This window comes from Mustela lutreola, chromosome 3, assembly GCF_030435805.1.
Source record: "Mustela lutreola isolate mMusLut2 chromosome 3, mMusLut2.pri, whole genome shotgun sequence".
In the NCBI taxonomy this organism is placed as follows: domain Eukaryota; kingdom Metazoa; phylum Chordata; class Mammalia; order Carnivora; family Mustelidae; genus Mustela; species Mustela lutreola.
Genome location: NC_081292.1, coordinates 139,537,218 through 139,556,649, shown reverse-complemented (window position 1 = coordinate 139,556,649; position 19,432 = coordinate 139,537,218). Strand labels below are relative to the sequence as shown.

The 19,432-nt window shown below is 35.5% G+C and overlaps 1 protein-coding gene across 2 annotated transcripts in view; it reads left to right on the top strand.

The window, feature by feature from the left end:
• The window catches only part of MTX2 (metaxin 2), a 74,545-nt gene that overhangs the window by 30,221 nt on the left and 24,892 nt on the right, over nt 1-19,432 (top strand). For both annotated transcript variants that reach the window (XM_059166959.1, XM_059166960.1), the window contains 2 exons: nt 2,233-2,280; nt 3,711-3,757. In XM_059166959.1, coding sequence (XP_059022942.1) covers nt 2,233-2,280; nt 3,711-3,757 — 95 coding nt within the window. The remainder of the gene's footprint in view (nt 1-2,232; nt 2,281-3,710; nt 3,758-19,432) is intronic.

Genomic DNA, 19,432 nt, shown 5'->3' with positions numbered 1-19,432 from the left:
TACTCCCGTCTGCCTGACCTCCGGCCGCGCTCCGAGCTCACCGAGCCTGCGACCGGTTCAAGGTAACACGGAGCTGCGAGCTTACTGTCGGCTCTGTCTCTGTAGCCGGCTTTCCCGTTCCAATACCCGCAAGCTCTGCGACACTCAGACACCCCCGATCCTTCTGTGACCCTGCGGGACCTGAGGCCACGCTGACCCCGCGTGGGCTTCGCCCCGGTTTAGCCTCTGGAGCGATGTCCCTCAGCGGAACAGACTTTTAAAAGTCCTGATTTTGTGCGCGGTTGCTCCGCCGCTTGCCGGGAGCCGGCCCCTCCCCCCGGGGTCTATCTTCCCGTCGCTTTGGATTCACTTCTCCGCCGGTCCTACCTTTCAGAAAGTGGTTGTTTTTCTGTTTCCAGAATTGCTGTTCTTCTTCTCTTCGATCTGCCGATGGATTTTCAGGTGTTTGCAATCTTTAGATAAGCTATCTAGCTGATCTCCGGCTAGCTGAAGCAGTCTCAGCTTGCTACTTCTCCGCCATCTTGACTCCTCCCCCCTAAAACCTATATTTTAACTGAAGTTAAAATTACTACAATATTTAATTAGAACATCCCATTGCTTTAACAAAGTTAATAATACTAGGTTCAGTAAAACTTAGATTAGCCAGAATATTTAGGGAACAGAATGGTAGGTTTAATCAATTACCCCCGTTTTTCTTTCTACACACAATCAACATATGCAAAACATGCTACAGGGTAGCATACATAGATGGGACACATCTGTGCCCTCAAGAAACTTAGTTTCAGTATCTTTGAAATTTTTGTTAATTTTATTCTTATGCTTTATTGCTTTAATTAGATTTAGATGCATATAATTGAATCTTTTTAAAATTAATTGAATCTTCAATGATGTAGGATTTTACAACAAATGAAACTCATTGTATTGTTTCTCATATAGATGTAAACGTTATAGGTGTGCTGACCATACAGTTTAGCCTAAAAGGTTATTTTTTAGTAATTTGCTGATGTCACCTTGTTTTTGTTTCCTTGACTTTTATTTTTAAAAACTATGTTACACAGGTTAACTGGGTTCTTAGTAAAATTCTGCTTTGTTAAAAGTTTACAGTATCATATAATAAATATTTAGTTTTATTGCATTTTTGGTATATGAGTTGAAACTTGGTAGTTTTTGTTTATATGTATAATATTATGAGCAATAGCATACAAAACTATGTATGGTGCATTATTTGCTCGAGGTTTTCATGGTATCCCTAAATACGAGTCTAATTTTGTGTAGCCCAAATCAAATGAAAAGTAGCATTTATAATTTATAATAATATGATTTTGTTCCTTTTCATTCTGAAGTATGAGTTAAAGCAAATTAAAGGGGTCCTCCCCCGCACTCCCTGGACTATTCAGAGCATCTCAACTATAGGTTAAGGGTTATGGTCAAGCCTGGCTTCAGGCCTAAAATTAGTTTTACTTGCTTTTTTCACACTGTAGGTATTTACTGCTTCATCGTGCTCTTTGACTTTGTTTTTGTGGGAGTGGTGGTGGTGGGTTCAAGGTAACGGAATGTTCTATAATACAACATGGTTTTCCTGTATGTTTAAATACTACCAGCTTATAAAGAAAGATGCATAGCCTGAAAGAGATATATTTGATTCTTTCATATAGTGTTACTTGTTTGAAAGTTTACTTTGTTAAAGTTTATAGTAAAATACTGTTTCACTTTTTTTGATAGTGAATCAAATTCACTATCTCATTTTTTTAAAGACTGATTTATTTAAGTAATCTCTGCACCATAGTAGGGCTTGGACTCACAACCCTGAGATCAGGAGTCACATGCTCTCCTGACTGAACCAGCCAGGCACCCCCAAATTAAGTATCTTATAAGTAACATTTTGGAGTATCTGTGTTTGGAGGATAAGGAATAGTAGCATATAGCCTGTTTTAGTTTTTAAATTTTCGCTTTTGATTGGACAGGATGTCTTCCACCTCTTCTCTGTTGAAATTACAACAGCAGCACAACTCCCTACCAAATAATAAACCTCACATGCATTTAAAAGAAGTTATCTAACCTACTTATACCATATACCATACAACCTAAGGTAGTGTGATTGGTTGCCATATTTAAAGTAACCTTGGCAATTGACTGAAATTAAATTCTCTAGGCAAATCTTTGTGCTTATTAATTGGGTTATTGATACATTTTTGCTTTATGTATCTAATTATCACTGTCTTGTTTCCATAGCTGCAGAGCCTTGGCCTGAAAATGCTACCTTGTATCAGCAACTGAAAGGTAGGTACTTGTCCACAATTAAAAACGGCTCATATGGGGCGCCTGGGTGGCTCAGTGGATTAAAGCCGCTGCCTTCGGCTCAGGTCATGATCTCAGTGTCCTGGGATCCAGCCCCGCATCGGGCCCTCTGCTCAGCAGGGAGCCTGCTTCCCCCTCTGTCTCTGCCTGCCTCTCTGCCTACTTGTGATCTCTCTCTCTGTCAAATAAAATAAATAAAATCTTTAAAAAAAAAAAAAAACTGGCTCATATAAAAACAAAAATGACTCATATAAAAATATATCTAGGGGTGCTTGGGTGGCTCAGTTCATTAAGTATCTGCCTTTCAGCTCAGGTCATGGATCTCAGGGTCCTGGGATGGAGCCCTGCATTAGGCTCCCTTGCTTAGTAGCGAGTTTGCTTCCTTCTCCCTCTTCCTCTGCGCCCCCACCCCTGCCTTGTGCTCTCTGTTGCAAATATATAAATAAAATCTTTTAAAAAAACAAAAAATATTGTTACCAAAAAATCCACATCCCCTCAACATCATTTACTTCTGAGAGAACATAAAGAAGTGATTCTCTTGTGCAATTTGTCTAGGAGATTTTGCCTAAACTTGAATCTGCCAGTGTAAACCCAACTATTCATGGCCTATAAGGTCCTTAGTTTATTATTGACTCATTATATTGGCTGCTGTAGGCAGTGTAAAATGATGTGGCTGCAGGAGCAGTTGGCAGATTTACTGCACCAGTAGCTGACACAGCAGATTTTTGAAGTCTTGTGGTAAAGTGGGCTCTCAGTGAAAAGGAACTGTTAAAATGTATAGGCTAGGATGGTTCAGGCTCCCTCTAGCAGCTCTTCATATATCATCAGATCACATTATGGACCCCATTTGGGGCTCAGCAGCCTGCTGCAGTTGTCAGAAGACTGCAAAGTAATGAAGACTAATAGGCAGCAGCCCTAGTCTTCTAAGCATGGAATTTTTATTGCAGCAAACTTGTCATCTTTCTTTTGTGTGACAGACCTAGACACACTGTGCAATATTAACTGCAAGCTGGTTTTATATGATTTTGAATGCTTATTAACGAGAGGGGTTTGAGCACATACTATTTTACTTAATTTTAATGAAAAGAAGAGGAATAGTATTTCTTGAAAAGTTGAAAAATGAATTTGTTTTTAAATGAGTGATTTTAATTAAATATTGTTGATAAAATACAAAAAATGATCAAATAGTTTTAGAAGAAATAGTCTGTGTTATGTACATATTGTGATGATTTAATCAAAAATTGTGATTACCCAATTGTATTGATATAGAACTTCATAGTTCCTGTGGTGAAAATCTATACCTTTTATTTTTAAAAATAGGAATAGTGTTTTAAAATAAAAATATTTACAAGTATATTTTGCTTATTTAGCAGTCTCACTTTTGATTCAGACTTTTCATTGTATTTCCACAGGGGAGCAAATTTTGCTTTCTGACAATGCAGCTTCTCTTGCTGTGCAGGTAAATATGCAAATAATGTAATAATTTTCACTTATAACTATTTTTTTTTCTCTCTGCGCAGTCTGCGATGTTATATATTTATGATCTTTCTGTGTGATTTGCCATTATCAATATAACATCTTTTCTGTGAAGTGTGATTTTATTATGTAATATTTTCAGCTATTGTCAGTATATAAAATAAAAGTCTTCATTCTTTTTTTAAAAATCACTTAATATGCTAGATTATTCTCTTAATAGTTTAGCTTTTGGCTAGATATGATAGTATTGATTATTTGTGGTGATACGTTCATTTATGGACACAGTTATTAACTTATTTGAAAAGATTTATTTACCACATAGTTTTAAGCATCATTCTTTCACTGTGCTCATTCTAGTCTAATCCATTTGTTAATCTTAAAGCAGACATTCTCTTCTCTAGCTGTTTCTTATATATTTATTGATTACATTAGTGTCTCTTATTCCCAAACCACTTATTGAATGCAGTAGCTCTTCACTTTGTATATCACAGTTGTGTAATCCAAAAAGCGGTTAGTGGTCCTGTAAACTTTAAACTGCACCACAGGAAGAATAGACTACTTGGGGATTATTTGCTTTAAAAACTAAAAAACACTGTACATTAACTAACTGGAATTGAATTAAAAGCTTAAAAAAAAAAATAAAACAAGCCCTTACAGATACTGCTTACAGGGCTCTGTATAACCTTCACTGATTCTGTTTCCCTCTCTCTTCTCTTTCATTATCCTGAATTTGCTTATCATATGATGGGACTACAGATAACTTATACAAAAAAAAGAGAACAAAAATAACTAGTATTATAGATTGCTTTTTTAATTCGTGTAAATTTAACAAATTGATATGTTTGTTCTTTTGGTACTTGACTTTGTTTTTTATATTTGTCCATATTGATAGATATACCTCTGATTTACTCATTTTTATTGATGAGTGTTATCCCACTGTATGAATACACCACAATTTACTAAAAAAAAGGGAGAGAAATGCCTATGGAGATTATAGAATTAAAGTTATTCAAACATTTGCATATATAGCTGTTACTTACTTAGTTAGCTTACATAGTTTGAATCACAAAGAGGATTTTATTGTGCAGCACTAAAAGATAGCTTAAAAGAGAAACTAAGACATGTGGCATTTTTGGAGATGGGATGATGAGCTTCTAGAAGACAGAAAGAAAGGCAAGAGAAAAGCCTGTGAGCTTTTGCTATGTTATAGGCATGATGGTAAGCACTTGGTCATCTCACATTTTTTATTTAACTTGATATTCTCTGCATTTGGTTACTATGTCTGATACCATGTCATTTAGTATATCTTTGCTTTCATTAAGGCAGGGAAAGAAGGAAAAGATGGAAAGAAGAAACGTGTTTGGATAATAATTTATTCATAGGAGTATCTTTCTTTCTTTTGGATTTATTTTAAAGATTTTATTTACTTATTTATTTGTCAGAGATAGAGAGAGCACAAGCAGGCAGAGGCAGAGAGAGAAGCAGGCTCCCCAGTGAGCAAAGAGCTGGATGTGGGACTTGATCCCAGGACCCTGGGATCATGACCTGAAAGCTGAAGATAGTGGCTTAACCTACTGAGCCACCCAGGCATCCCATCTTTAGGATTTATTTTAAATCTTTTTACCAAAAATGTAAATTACATATATTTTATTTATTTACCCTTGTTTTATCTTCATTTTTAAAAAGATTTTATTTATTTATTTATAAGATTTATAAGGGAGTGAGAGGGAGAGGGAGAAGGAGAAGCCGACTCTCCCTGAGCAGATAGCCTAAGAGGGGATTTGATCAATCCTAGGACCCTAAGATCATGACCTGAGCTGAAGGCAGATGCTTAACCAGTTGAGCCACCCAGGCACCCTCCCCCCCTTATTTTATCTTTAGATACTACTATTACAACTTGTGTATTTTTTTTCTTAACATTAATTTTTGAGAAGCAGAAATTCTCACTTGATTTTATGTAATAAATGTGGACTTCATACTGCTATTAATCTTTTTTCTTTTTTTGGTGAGGGTGAATTTAAGTTTAGCTTTCAGATACTAATAACAAACTGCATAGCATATCAGGTGTACTAGGTAAATGTTTGTTGAGTGAAAGATTCATAAGTGTGGTAAAAGCAATTTTGCCTGATAACTGAACGCACAAGCAAATTATTTGCTGTGTATAAAATAGTATTTTTCAATGTTTATCTTTGAAAAAAATAACTTCATAGCACAGTGAGTATGTTCACTGAAGCACTAATTCTTAACCCTTTTTAAATCACTGCCTCTGTTGAGATACGTGGTAAGGAATAAAACATTTAACGTTTAAGAAAAAAAAAAAAAAAAAAAAAAATTGCCATTTTTGGGATAACTCTTTCAGGACCTCATGAAAACTATAAACCATTTCTCCAGAAAACATTCCAGCGTGCACACAAGAAATAGACACATACCTCAGCTTTTCTGCATATGGTTTCAGGGGGTTTATGGATCTCCTTGCTGAAGCTGTTTGGGGATCCCCTGTGAAAAGTTATTGAAGTCATTTCCACCAATTAAAAGGTATTTTGAGAAGGATTAGAGCAGTGGTTCTTAACTGAAGGAGATTTGACATTTGACAGTGTTTAGACATTTCTGGTTGTCATAACTGTTGGGGAGGGTGCTGTTGGCATCTACGGGGTAAAGGCCAGGGATGCTGTTGAACAGCTTTCAGCACACAGGACGGTCCCTCCACAACAAAGAATTACCCAGCCCCAGAGATAAATAGTGTCAATGTTGAAAAGCCCTGGAATGAACTAATTTTTAGTATAAATCGAAATACCAGTATGTTACCATTAAAATAATAATAATAATAATAATGATAATGTTTTAAGTAATCTGGGGAAGGGAAGAAAAAGAAACCTTAGTATACACTTTATTTAGCAACTCTGTTTTTATGGTTCCTATTAATTTACTTTCTCTCCATGGCTCCTCAAAATTTAGTTGTAATTAATAGTAAAACCAGAAAAAAAGAGAACCTTTTAAAATGCAGAATTTGCTTAACCATTTCAATTTTTTGTTATCCTACATATGTCACTTAGATGATAAATTAACCAGCATATATTAAAAATTCTTAGTTTTCTTCAATATTCTTTGACTTGACAGCTGATAGTAGCCATGACTATAAATGTGACTTTTCCAGATATCTGATGTAAACTTTATGGAGTAATTTTCTTCTATATAGTGGACCAGTATCCGTTTAGAAGTATCAGTTAAATGTGTAAAATTGATCAAAACAATGTGACAGGTATCCATAAACAATATTTTCTAGAAGATACCAGATATCAGGCATCAGATATTTTAATAGTCTGCCAGTTAAGCAATCAGGAAATTTAAATTTTACCTAGAGCATAGACTTGGCATTTATTATAGTCCTGGAACTAAGTGGTTAGATCTTTTTTGTTTAAAGGAACCCTTATGATTTCAGTTTAAAAGAAAATAAATTTTTTCCCCATGGTTGTTATTTCCTCTTAGGTTTGCTTTTTCCTCCTCACCCAAAAAGTACTGGTATTAACCAGCAATGTTTGTCTGGTCATATAACAGTCCTATATGTTAAATAGAGTGAAGTATTAGTGTAGCATATTCCTCTGGTTCTCATGAGCAGTGTGTGTGTGCATGTGTGTAGTGGTATGTACATATATGTATAAGCAGTCTTTGTGTATGTGTAATTGGGAAAAGAACTTTGATAATCTCTGTTACTGAACAGGCAAATCCACAGAGAGAGAAAGTGTGTTAGTGGTTGCCAGGAGCTGAGGAGAGGTAGAAATAGGAAGTGAGAGGTATTGGGAATGATGTAATGGGTACAGGGTTTCTTTTTGAAGTGATGAATATGTTCTAAAATTAAACAATGGTGATAGTTGCACACTCTTATAAATATACTAAAAATTGAATTGGACACTTAAATAAAAGGATGAATTGTATGGTGTATAAATTATATGTCTATAAATCAGTTAAATTTTAGGTAAATTTTTTTTTTTTTTTAAGATTTATTTATTTGACAGAGAGATCACAAGCAGGCAGAGAGGCAGGCAGAGAGAGAGAAGGAAGTAGGTTCCCTACTGAGCAGAGAGCCCAATGCAGGGTTCGATCTTAGGACCCTGAGATCATGACCTGAGCAGAAGGCAGAGGCTTAACCCACTGAGCCGCCCAGGCGCCCCTCAGTTACTCTTTTTAATTAAAAAAATAATAATTCTCTGTTACTACTCTCACCTCCTAAACCTGAACTGTTGTCCAACAGATATATAATGTTGGCCACATATGTAGTTAAAAATTTTGGGGGCAGCTGGGTGGCTCAGTGGGTTAAGCTTCTGCCTTCAGCTCAGGTCATGATCTCAGGGTCCTGGGATCGAGCCCTGCATCAGGCTCTTTGCTCAGCCTGCTTCCCCCTCTCTGCCTGCTGCTCTGTTTACTTGTGATCTGTCTCTCTGTCAAATAAATACATAAAATTAAAAAAAAATTGTAGTAGTCCTATTAAAAAATGTAAGAAGAAACCGATGAAATGAATTTTAATCATGTTTTATTTAATCCATTGTATTCAAATGTTATTTTACCATGTGATCAGTACAAAATTGATTAATGGGATGTTTTACGTTTTTTATATTAAGTTCAAAATATGTGTATTTTACACTTAGAGCACATCTTAATTTGTACTAGCTACATTTTAGGTGCTCAGTAGCCACATGTAGCTACTTGTATTGAACAGCACATGTCTAGAAATATAGTATGAGCCAATACATATGAACTTCCCTGCAGTTTTTCTGAGTAAAATGTCCTATTTTCCTTAAGAAGTTTATGACTTTACTGATTTGGTATATGCTGTCTTTTATAGCAGCTTCCACAAATGAAATGGGAGTTGGTCTCTTCTAAATATAGAATGCCATAAACATTACTCTTTGTTGTTCCTCTGTAAAATGGAGATATAAAGAAGCTGTTTTATTGGATGTCATGAGGATTGGATGTGTTAATATATATAAAGTACTTAGAAAAGTACTTGGCACAATGTAAATATGCAGTGAATGTTGGTTATTATTTCATTCTCTTATTCATTGATGGAAGTTTGTATAATCAGTATCAGCAGGAGGAATGGAAGCTTGCAGGCTTTATAATGCCTAAACACCTGGGATTAATTAAAATAAATGTTAGGTTTAAGAATTTTTTTGGAGGGGTGCCTGGGTGGCTCAGTCAGTTAAGCATCCAACTCTTGGTTTTGGCTCAGGTCATGATCTTGGGGTCCTGGCGTTAGCCCTGTGTCAGGCTCTGCACTCAGTGCCCGAGTCTGCTTGTCTCTCTCCCTCCCCCTTTGCTCCTCTGTTCCTTCCCCAACTCGTGTCCTCTCTCAAATAAATAAATAAAATCTTAAAAAAAAATTTGGGGGGAGGGACATATTTGAATTTGTGTGAACATTATTAATTTTTGTAATCATTCATGCCGTACCTGAAAAATGTCAATATTGAATGCTTTAATTCAAAGTATTTTTTTTTTTAATTCTGAATAGGATTTGTTTTAAAAGTTAGTTTCTATTGAAGACTTTTATTTAAGGCATTCTACTGAGAGCTTTTATATGAAGTATCTCATTTAATCCTTACCATAATCCTGGTGTAAGGGACTATTATGAACCTTATTTTAAAGATGTGGGACGTGGAACTGAGCTTTGCCCAAGGTCATAGAGCCCACAGACTGTGGAGGTAAACAGACAATAATGATTGAGTACCTATCATGTGCTCATTACTATGCTAAGCACTTTATTCTTATTAACTCATTTAATCCTTAAAACAACTTGAAGTTTAGGTGCTATTATAATCCACATTCTGCAGGTAGTGTTAGTAAGAACAGCAATAATAACCGAAACCAAAATGTACACAGTGCTTACTCCATGTGCCAGGTCTTGTTAAATGTACCTTACATGTCATAGATAATTTTCACACACAGCAACTCTAGGAGGTGGGTAGTAGTAGTAGTCCCATTTTACAAAGTAGCAAGTTAAAGTGGAGAGGTTCTCAAACTTACATGAGTGTACTTGACAGAGCTCGAATACAAAACCAGGGAGAGTCAAGAATCCATGCTTATAACACTTTGTTGCCTATCAGTTCAGTCCAGGGACACAGATCTTTGAATTTTTATTCAAAAAAAGTGGACATTTAAATTCAGAAATCATTTCTGACATTTCCTAGCAAGTTGTATCTTCAAATTTATAGATTACTTTAAGATGTGAAAGATAAATGTGTCTCAGCTTTTGGATCTCTGAAATGTGATAAAGGCAGTCTTACCTGAGTTTTCAGTTATTGTGAAGCTCAAGTTAGATAATAAATGAGAAATTCTTTTGAAAAAAGTAAAAGCAATAGCATTAGAATAGCATTAGAAATACAAGATGATGTTGAATGCTGAATTTAGTGCCTATATTTTATGAATGCATATAATAAAATTGTTATTTTCTAGTAAGTTTTAGAAAGGATGTTGTTTATTATAGGAAACCAACTTACAAAGAAACCTGTTTTCCTTTTTTGTATGGCTTAGTCTTTTGCAAAAGTTTGGCTTTACTTTTAGAAAGTGTCTTGAACTGATGACAATTACTAGAATACTGCATACAAGAGAATGCTACCTTTCACTTACTCAGTTTTTATACTCACTTCCAGTAAGTATAACATTTAAGCTCAGATTAAGGGAAATATCATTATTCTACTTAATATTCTCATTTCCCCCTTCTTGTGAATGAATACTCTGTCTTTAAAAATGAAAGGGCAGACAACAAAAAAACTATTTTTTTCTGTTGAATATGTTGTATCATTTAAAAAAGTCAGCATTTTTATAGGCCCTATTAATTCTGGGCCATGAACACTTATATGTAACATCTGCTGATAAATTGTTAGCTGACCCTTGCTTTTTTCCTTTTAGCAAATGATGCTTTTTAGGTAGACGTATTAATTAGCAGTTAAATGATAATATCCTCCTGTAGTGATTGGGAAGAGCAGCAGAGAGGAGGAACTCTCTCTCCTAAAGATTGTGAGTCACTTGTGCCACTGGAGAAATAACAGTGCTTATTAAAATACATCCGCTATAAACATGTCTTGTCATTGAGGTGGCTGCTGTGGACAGCTTACCTTGAGAATTGTGGAGGAAATGCTTTTGAATTTTCAGTTTGGTTGGATACCTTTTTTTCTTTAAACAAGTTATTCATGGTTGTCTGCAGTTTTTTTTTTTTTTTTTAAGTGTCTGTTCAAACCTGATAAAAATCCAAGTAGGATACCACCAGTGTGTATGTCTTAACAGAGAATTAGGAGAATACTCTTTTATGAAAAAAATTTTTAAAATTATGTAGCTTTAAGTTTCATAGACTGTAAAAGTTTTTTGAGGTTTTTTTCATCCCTTCACTTTGATCATCCTCTGCAAAATGAGGCTTCTGTATTTAGTTTCAGGAATAGAAGAAGGAAAGGAGTGTTTAGAGGTAGAGAAATTTAGGGAATATTTATTACATAGGAGAACTTATAAAATCTTTTCAGTATTTTAGTAAAATGAGAAAAACGGAAGCTGTAGGATGTTTTATCACTGAATTTAAAGTCTTCAGATTGACTGTCTTCTATCACCTTTTATATGCCAGCAGTATTAAAGTATTTTGGTGATTTATGCTTATAAAACTTGGAAGGATTTAAATACTTAGAAGATGATCTTTAGAAAAGATAATTTAAATTGAGATAATTAAACTTGAACTTAAATTGCAAACAATTTAACAGATTAAAAACATTTTCAGTATCAATATTAATTCCTCAACATAAATGGTGTATATACAAAACATTTAAATTTGTGTTACAGGATTTGTGAAAATGAAACATATTCAATATAGAATTCGGTGGCTATTAGAGTTGTCATTTTTAGTGATTAGTGAAATAAAATGGTTTTGGAGGGTAGTGGGTTGCTAACATAAGTATCTAGTTAACATAGCAAAAATACACTTTGCTGCAGTCAGGAGAGATTTCAAATTAGAATATCAACCATACACTTTTCTGCTTAAAAAGTAAATAGTGAGCAGGATTTAAAAATTTGTTGCTGTTAAACAGAACAGTGAAGACATAGCATTAGGATGAAAAAATGACAGTCTATTTTTTATACAGAAAAGGGCTAGAATTCTTCATTATTAGATACAGTATCAGCATAATCGATCTAGCAGCATTATATTTGAGCTGAAAATACACTTAAGTTTGAGGCCATACACTAGCCTGTGTGAACAAAACATCTTTCATATAGTTCTAAGATGAAATTACCCTTGAATGAATAGCATCTTCATTTATCTTCAAACCGCTTCTGTACTCTTAGTGTATCTACTCTTTCAACATTCCACAACAAGAATTACATTACACCATTATACGAGAGTACTTCTGCAGTGTGAAATAGATTGGTTGGGAAAATGAATCTGGCTTTGCTATAAATTACATTCTCAGGTACAAAGGAATTTGTTATTTTGTTTAAAATAGTCACAAATATAATTAAGGTCTTAATTTATGTTAAACTACAAATATAGCTATTACTTTAACTGGATTAGGAACTTAATCTGTCACTTCAGGAATGATACCTAACACTTTTCATTTGTAACCTTAGATACATTATTTCAATTACAGGGTCTGCAGCTGTTTGATATAAAAAAATGAATCACTTTATAGGTAGATTTGTTCATGGTTTTTAATTTTAAAACATGCTTCTTCCGTAAGGTGAAAAATAATTCTTTGGTTGTCGTCACAGATTTTCTTTTGTGTCCATAAAATGAGATATGAATTAAAATTCAGAACCATTTTCATTTTGTGCCCTGAAAATGGTATTGCATGCTTTAGAATAGTCCATAGTGAATTCTTATGTGAAATATTTCAAATTTAATTATGAGATGAATAGAAGCTTTGTCCTAAAGAAGAAAACCCAAGGTCTGCTGTCTAAGGATAGCTTTACATAGTTAGGGTGAAAATTGCTTGTTCCCTATTAGAATTTGGATGACTTTGTTAATGGGATCTACATACTTTAGAAGCTATGTTTATAACCCCTTAAATTCCATAGTATTACTCCGTGTGAGGCACCTAATCTTTTAAACATTCAAGAACAATTCTTTAAAATTTTGTAGTATTTTTATATTTTCATTGGCAAGCAGTGTTGATTTTATTACTTAAATGCATAAGATTTCTTATGTATTTAGCCTGTAAGACAAGTAAATGTTCATTTTATTTTTGGAATAAAGAAGAGGAAAGAAGATAGTTGGTGCTGTTTATTAGTAAATGATCCAGTATTGCGTTACTATTGGTTTATCAAAATGAATATGTTTTATATCCCTGCCATCCGCTATTTAGCTTAACTTAAGAATTTAAAATTTGTTGGAGTTTTTTGTTGTTGTTATTTTTCTCAGTTGGGAATATTTATCTGTAAATAATGAAACAATCATTTATAAGAGCTCAAAAAAAGTAGTTTCCTTTCTTTACTCCCAAACTGTTCATTATTGAGTGCCAAATATCTGACTGGTATTGCTTTAGGTTCTTGGGTTATATGAATTGGTCTCTGTGACTATTTCATAGTTCCTGATACTTAGTATCGACCTTACAGCTTCCTTTTATTTACATTTAATTCTAACAGGGAGAGCATGTACCTTTTCCTATTCTGGTTATCTTTTTTTGTTGCTTTCCTTCTGAACTTGATTTTTTTTCTACAGCTGTCAGATGTTGATGTATCTAAAGTTGAGTCAGATATTCCAAAAGTAGTTATCAGGTGAGAGTTGTGTTAAGGGAGATCTGTTCTCTGATGTGATCTGTCTTATTTGTGCTTTAGTAGCATTTCATGTTTTTGATACCAAATTTGCTTATTTGAAGCTATTTATGCTCATTGAATTGTGTTTCTGATAATTTTTAAGTTAAATTCCTGTTACTGTTTTTCTAAAACAATATCTGCTTATTGATGTATTTGTCATTTTATTGATATTTAAAAATCTGAATTTAACAGGAATTACATCTAACTTTTTAATGCAGTGAGCTTTGGTTCTATAAAATAACAAAATACTAATCTTTCTTGTAGCTTACTAGTTTTCTAAAAATTTAGGTATGTTTTCATATTATGGTGAATATCTGTGGCTTAGTCATTGAGCAAATGTTACATGAGACCCAGTAGTATGCTGAGGATAAAGTAGTGAATAAGATGGAAGTGGTTAGTGTGTGCTAACAGGGCCTACAGTCTGGAGGCCTTTTATGAGTTCATTTATCAGTTTCATCAGTATGTGTGACTTTGAAACATTATTCAGAAAGTAAATATTTGTTAATATCAAAACATCTTTATTCACTTGTTTTTGCCTTGTTTAAAATACTTTATATAAGGTACATACTGTGATCATAGAAATCATATTATTTATTCTTTACCTTATTATTCTTTAAAAAAGTACTTTTGGTTATGTTCCCTTATTTATCCTTTTAATATCTATTTAGGGATTTTTTTTTTTAAGTCTTATGCCCAATTTTACTGTTTTGATTATAAAGGAAAATTATTTACCTTTTTCTCTTAAGGAGGTGTTAAAGGGTAGTAAGCGAAGTCAGCTTTCTTTTGAAATCACCAAGGTTAGTCTCTCTTCTTTTGCAGATGGGTACATGAGTATTTGTTACTAATATTATTACTGTTAATCTTAATAATATATTTATTGAACTACTGTGTGCCAGATAGTATATAAGATGTTTTACACATTAGTACTTCAGTTAATCTGCCTAATTAATTGTCTTCACTTTAAAAGTGAGAAAGCTTATGAGGTAAAGGAGCTTTCTCAAGCTAACAGTCAACAAGATTCTACCCAGAGATGTCTCACTGGGAGACTTAAGCTTTACTGTTCTATTCTGACTCTTAATATAGATAAAGAGGGGCGCGCCTAGGTGGCTTGGTCAGTTAAGCATCTGCCTTAGGCTCAGATCTTGAACCCAGGGCCCTGCGATGGAGCCCCACATGGGGCTCGCTGCTCAGCAGGGTGTCTCCTTCTCCATCTCCATCCATGTGCTCACTCTATCTCTCTTTCTCTCCCTCAAACAAATCAATCTGTAAAAAAATTTAAAAAAATGATAAGGAGGATTTCTCTTCTTCTCCTTCTCTTCCTTCCCTTCTCCTCCTCCTTCTCATTCTACTTCTTCTCCCTCCTTCTCTTTCTTCTCCTCCTTCCTTCTCCTCCTCCTACTTCTCTTCCGAAGTTGTAGTCGTCATCATCTTCTTCTTGTTGTCGTCGTCGTCTTCTTCTTCTTCTTCTTCTTCTTCTTCTTCTTTTTTTTTTTGGTGTGTATGAGTCAGCAACAGAAACTTGCCCTACTCTAAATGATGGTAAAGACAGAGTCTCAGTGAGATGTGTAGCATTCTCCCTGTGCAAATGTAGTGACCAGGCCAGGCCTGTTGTTGGCTGGCTATGTTTCTCTCCAGCCAGGTTTGAGCCCTTCTCATTATTTTATGAACTGAATATTTTTATTTACTTCTTCATTTGTTCATTTTTGGTTAAGATAATGCAATTCAAACAAGATGCGTGATATTTCAAGGTTTTTAATGTTATAGATTCTATTTTCTTTCTCATGTTAACATGATATTTATTGTTTTTTATAAAAGAAATGGATGATTTTTGGCTTTAAATATTTTATTTATTTATTTGACATGAAGAGAGAGCACAGCAAGCAAGGGGAGTGGCAGGCAGAGGGAGAGGGAGAAGCAGGCTCCCAGCTGCAAGGAGCCCAATGCGGGACTCCATCCCAGGACCCTGGGAGCACAACCTGAACCAAAGACAGATGCCTAATGAATGAGCCACCCAGGTACCCCGAGTTTTTGGCTTTACGTTTAATTTCAGGGCCGCCTGGGTGCTTATTCATTAGGCGTCTACCTTTGGCTCAAGTCCATGATCCTAGGGTCCTGGGATTGAACCCTGTGTTGGGCTCCCTGCTCAGCAGGGAGTCTCCCTCTCCCGCTCCCTCTGCTTGTGTTCCTTCTCTCTCTGTCAAAATAGGTAAATAAAATCTTTTAAAAAATAAATTGAATTTCAATTAAGTTTGCTGCTCCAGATTCTTTCTGTAATATTTTTAGTATATTTCTTTGGAAATAAAGACTTGAAGAAACTAGATATGCATAATTTTTGAGATTTTTTTATTGGATTTCTTATTAATATTATTGTTTACCTTAATTATAAGATCTCCATACTTATTTTAAATATCCTCATATTGGACCATTATGCTCAGATTTTAAAGGACTCTTGGTGACAATGGCTTCTATTTGTGTTACTTCTCAGTATATTTTCAGAAGATAATACTACTGTTATTGGATGGCTTCTCATTGCTTCTTCTTTAACTGTGTGTTAAGTTGACATTTTAGTTTAGTTTTTTTGTTTATGTTTTTATTTTAAAAAGTGTAATTTTTTTTTTTTTTTTAAATGAGAAAGAGAGAGGAGGAGCAGAGGGAAAGGGAGAGGGAGAATCTCAAGCAGGCTTCACACCCAGTGCAGAGCCTGATATGGGACTTGATTTCAGAACTCTATGATCATGACCTGATACCAAGAGTCAGATATTTAACTGATTGAGTAACCTAGATGCCCATTTTATTGTGTTGTTTAATTATTATTTAAGGGGGAGAGAGAAGGGGCATGAGAGAAGGGGGTAGAGTCAGAGGGAGAGGCAGACTCACTGCTGAGCAGAGAGCCCTATGGACTCAATCCTGGCACTCTAGGATCATGACCTGAGCGGAAGGCAGATGTTTAATGGATTGAGCTACCCAGGCGCCTCCTTGTTTTTGTTTTTAATTGAAGTATCGCTGACAGATAATGCTACATTAATTTCAGGTATGCAACATAGTTATTCCACAACTCTATACATTATGTTATGCTCACCTTAAGTATAGGTATCATTTCTCACCATGCCACTCTATTACTATACCATTGACTATATATTCCCTATGCTGTACCTTTTATCCCTGTGACTTGTGCATTCCATAACTGGAAACCTGTTATCTCTTGCTTTTCTTCACCCAACTCCCTCCACCCCCACTCTCCTCCCCTCTGGCAACCATCAGTGTGTTTTCTGTATATATGGGTCTTTTTGTTTGTTCATTTGTTTTGTTTTTTAGAGTCTGCATATAAGTGATCTCATTCTTTTTTATGGCTGAGTAATAGTTCATGGTATGTGTCTTTGTGTCTACACACTACATCTTTTTTTTTTTTAAGATTTTATTTATTTATTTGACAGAGAGAAATCACAAGTAAGCAGAGAGGCAGGCAGAGAGAGGAGGAAGCAGGCTCCCCAGGGAGCAGAGAGCCCGATGCGGGACTCGATCCCAGGACCCTGGGATCATGACCTGAGCCGAAGGCAGAGGCTTTAACCCACTGAGCCACCCAGGCGCCCCACACTACATCTTCTTTATCCATTCATATATCGATGGATACTTGGGTTGCCTTCATATCTTCGCATATTATAAATAATGTAGCAGTGAAACAGGTGTACAGATATCTTTCTGAATCACTGTTTTTGTTTTCTTCAGATAAAGGTCCAGTAATGGAATTACAGGATCATATGGTATTTCTATTTTGAGTTTTTTGAGGAACCTCCATGCTGTTGTCCATAATGGTTGCACCAATTTTCATTCCTACCAGCAGTACATGAGGGTTCCCTTTTCTCCATATCCTCACCAACACTTTTTAATTTCTTGTCTTTTTGATACTAGCCATTCTGACAGGTGTAAGGTAATAAATCTCACTGTGGTTTTGATATACATTTCCCTGATGACTTCATGTGTCTGTTGGCCGTTTTTATGATGTCTTTGGAAAAATATCTATTCAAGTCTTGTGCTCACTTTTTTTTTTTTAAGGTTTATTAATTTATTTATTTTCGAGAGAGCAGGTGTGTGCACAAGTGGGAGGAGAGGCAGAGGGAAAGGGAGATGGAGGGAATCCCAAGCAGACTCCTGCAGAGTGCAGAGCCCAACATGGGTCTCCATCTCACAACCTTGAGATCATGACCTGAGCCAAAATTGAGCCGGACACTTCACTGAGTGAGCCACCCAAGTTCCCCTTCTGCTCACTTTTTAACCAGATTATTTGGGTGGTTTTTTTGGTGTTAACTTATGTCAGTTCTTTTATGTTTTGGATATGGACTTTTCAGTTTTTAAACTTGGTGGGCTAAACTTGGAGGGGACAGAAGAGATCAAAGATAACAACTCTTCTTGGTTGTGTTTTTATTCTGCATAATAATTATAGCTCCACCTTTTTTTTTTTTAAAGATTTTATTTATTTATTTGACAGAGATACAGTGAGACCAGGAACACAGGCAGGGGAAGTGGGAGAGGGAGAAGCAGGTTCCTCACCGAGCAGGGAGCCTGATAAAGGGCTGTATCCCAGGACTTCAGGATCATGACCTGAGCTAAGGCAGATGCATAATGACTGAGCCACTCAGGCTCCCCTACCTCTCTCCTTTTCTTAATATTTCAATATTGCCATACTTGCAGGAAAATATTGACAAAGATTATGCTAATTTGTAGGTACTTTTGTCACCTCTTCCACAAAAGAAATGGAGATGGCCTTTAAGGTTGGGCTTCTCAACATTTGAGTAGAGTTGCTTATATGGTTTCAAAACATACAACGGTGCCTTAGTGACCAGGTCTTTGAAAAGAGAGCAGAGTTGTCTGCTAAGTGATATTAGAGAAGTCCCTATTAAAGACTCCCAAGTCTTTTGGGAAGAGACCACCAAAACCTGCTCATCCCACAGGTTTTCCTATTTTGGTAAATGGCAGTTCCATCATTCTAGTTGTTTATGTCAGAAACTTTGAGCCATCTTTGGAGTCCTCTCTTTTTCCTGTATTCACATCCAGTTGTCAGCAAAACCTTTTTGCCCTAGCTTAAAAATACAGCCAGAATCTGACTTTTTGTTCCCTTTCGCACTCTTGTCTTGATCCAGGCCACCATCATTTCTTGCCTGGATTGTTGTAGAATCCTTCTAACTAGTGCTCCTGCTTCTATTCTTCTACTCTCTACTGTCTAATCTCTGTATAGCTGCTTGTAATCCTTTAAAATGTTAGTCAGATTCTTGTAGTCTTCAGCTCAGCACCTTCCCAAGATTGTTCCTAAGGTTGGAATCCTTAAAATTATCTGTAAGTCCTACATGATCTCTTCTGATGTCATCACTTAACCACTCACTTCCTTAATCTGCATTGTCAGACTGGTCTTATTCCTCAGACACACCAGTTGACACATAAGACTGCGTCAGCTCTGTTGAACTTGGACTGCTCTTCTCTTAGATAAGATACGTGGCTTGCTCCCTAACTTTCTTCAGGTTTATGTGCAAATGTTTCCTGGTGAGCCCTTATCTGACCACTCTGCATATAACAGCAAGACCTTTGTACTGCTTTGTACGAAGGGATCGTAGCAGGGATCACTATACATATTTTCTAGTTTATTTGCTTGTCTTCTTTCTCCATTGGAATGTAAAATCCATGAAGGCCTAGACTTTATGTTCACTGCTCTGTTCTCAGTGCCTAGAATAGTTGTGATACATAGTAGCTGCTTACTCTATCAAGTATGCGGATGAATGCATAAATGCTTTCCATCCATTCTTCTACACAATTAGAATTGTGTCTTCCTGTCCATTTAGTTCACAAGAAGCTATGCATTGGGCCAAATAAATTAGCCTCT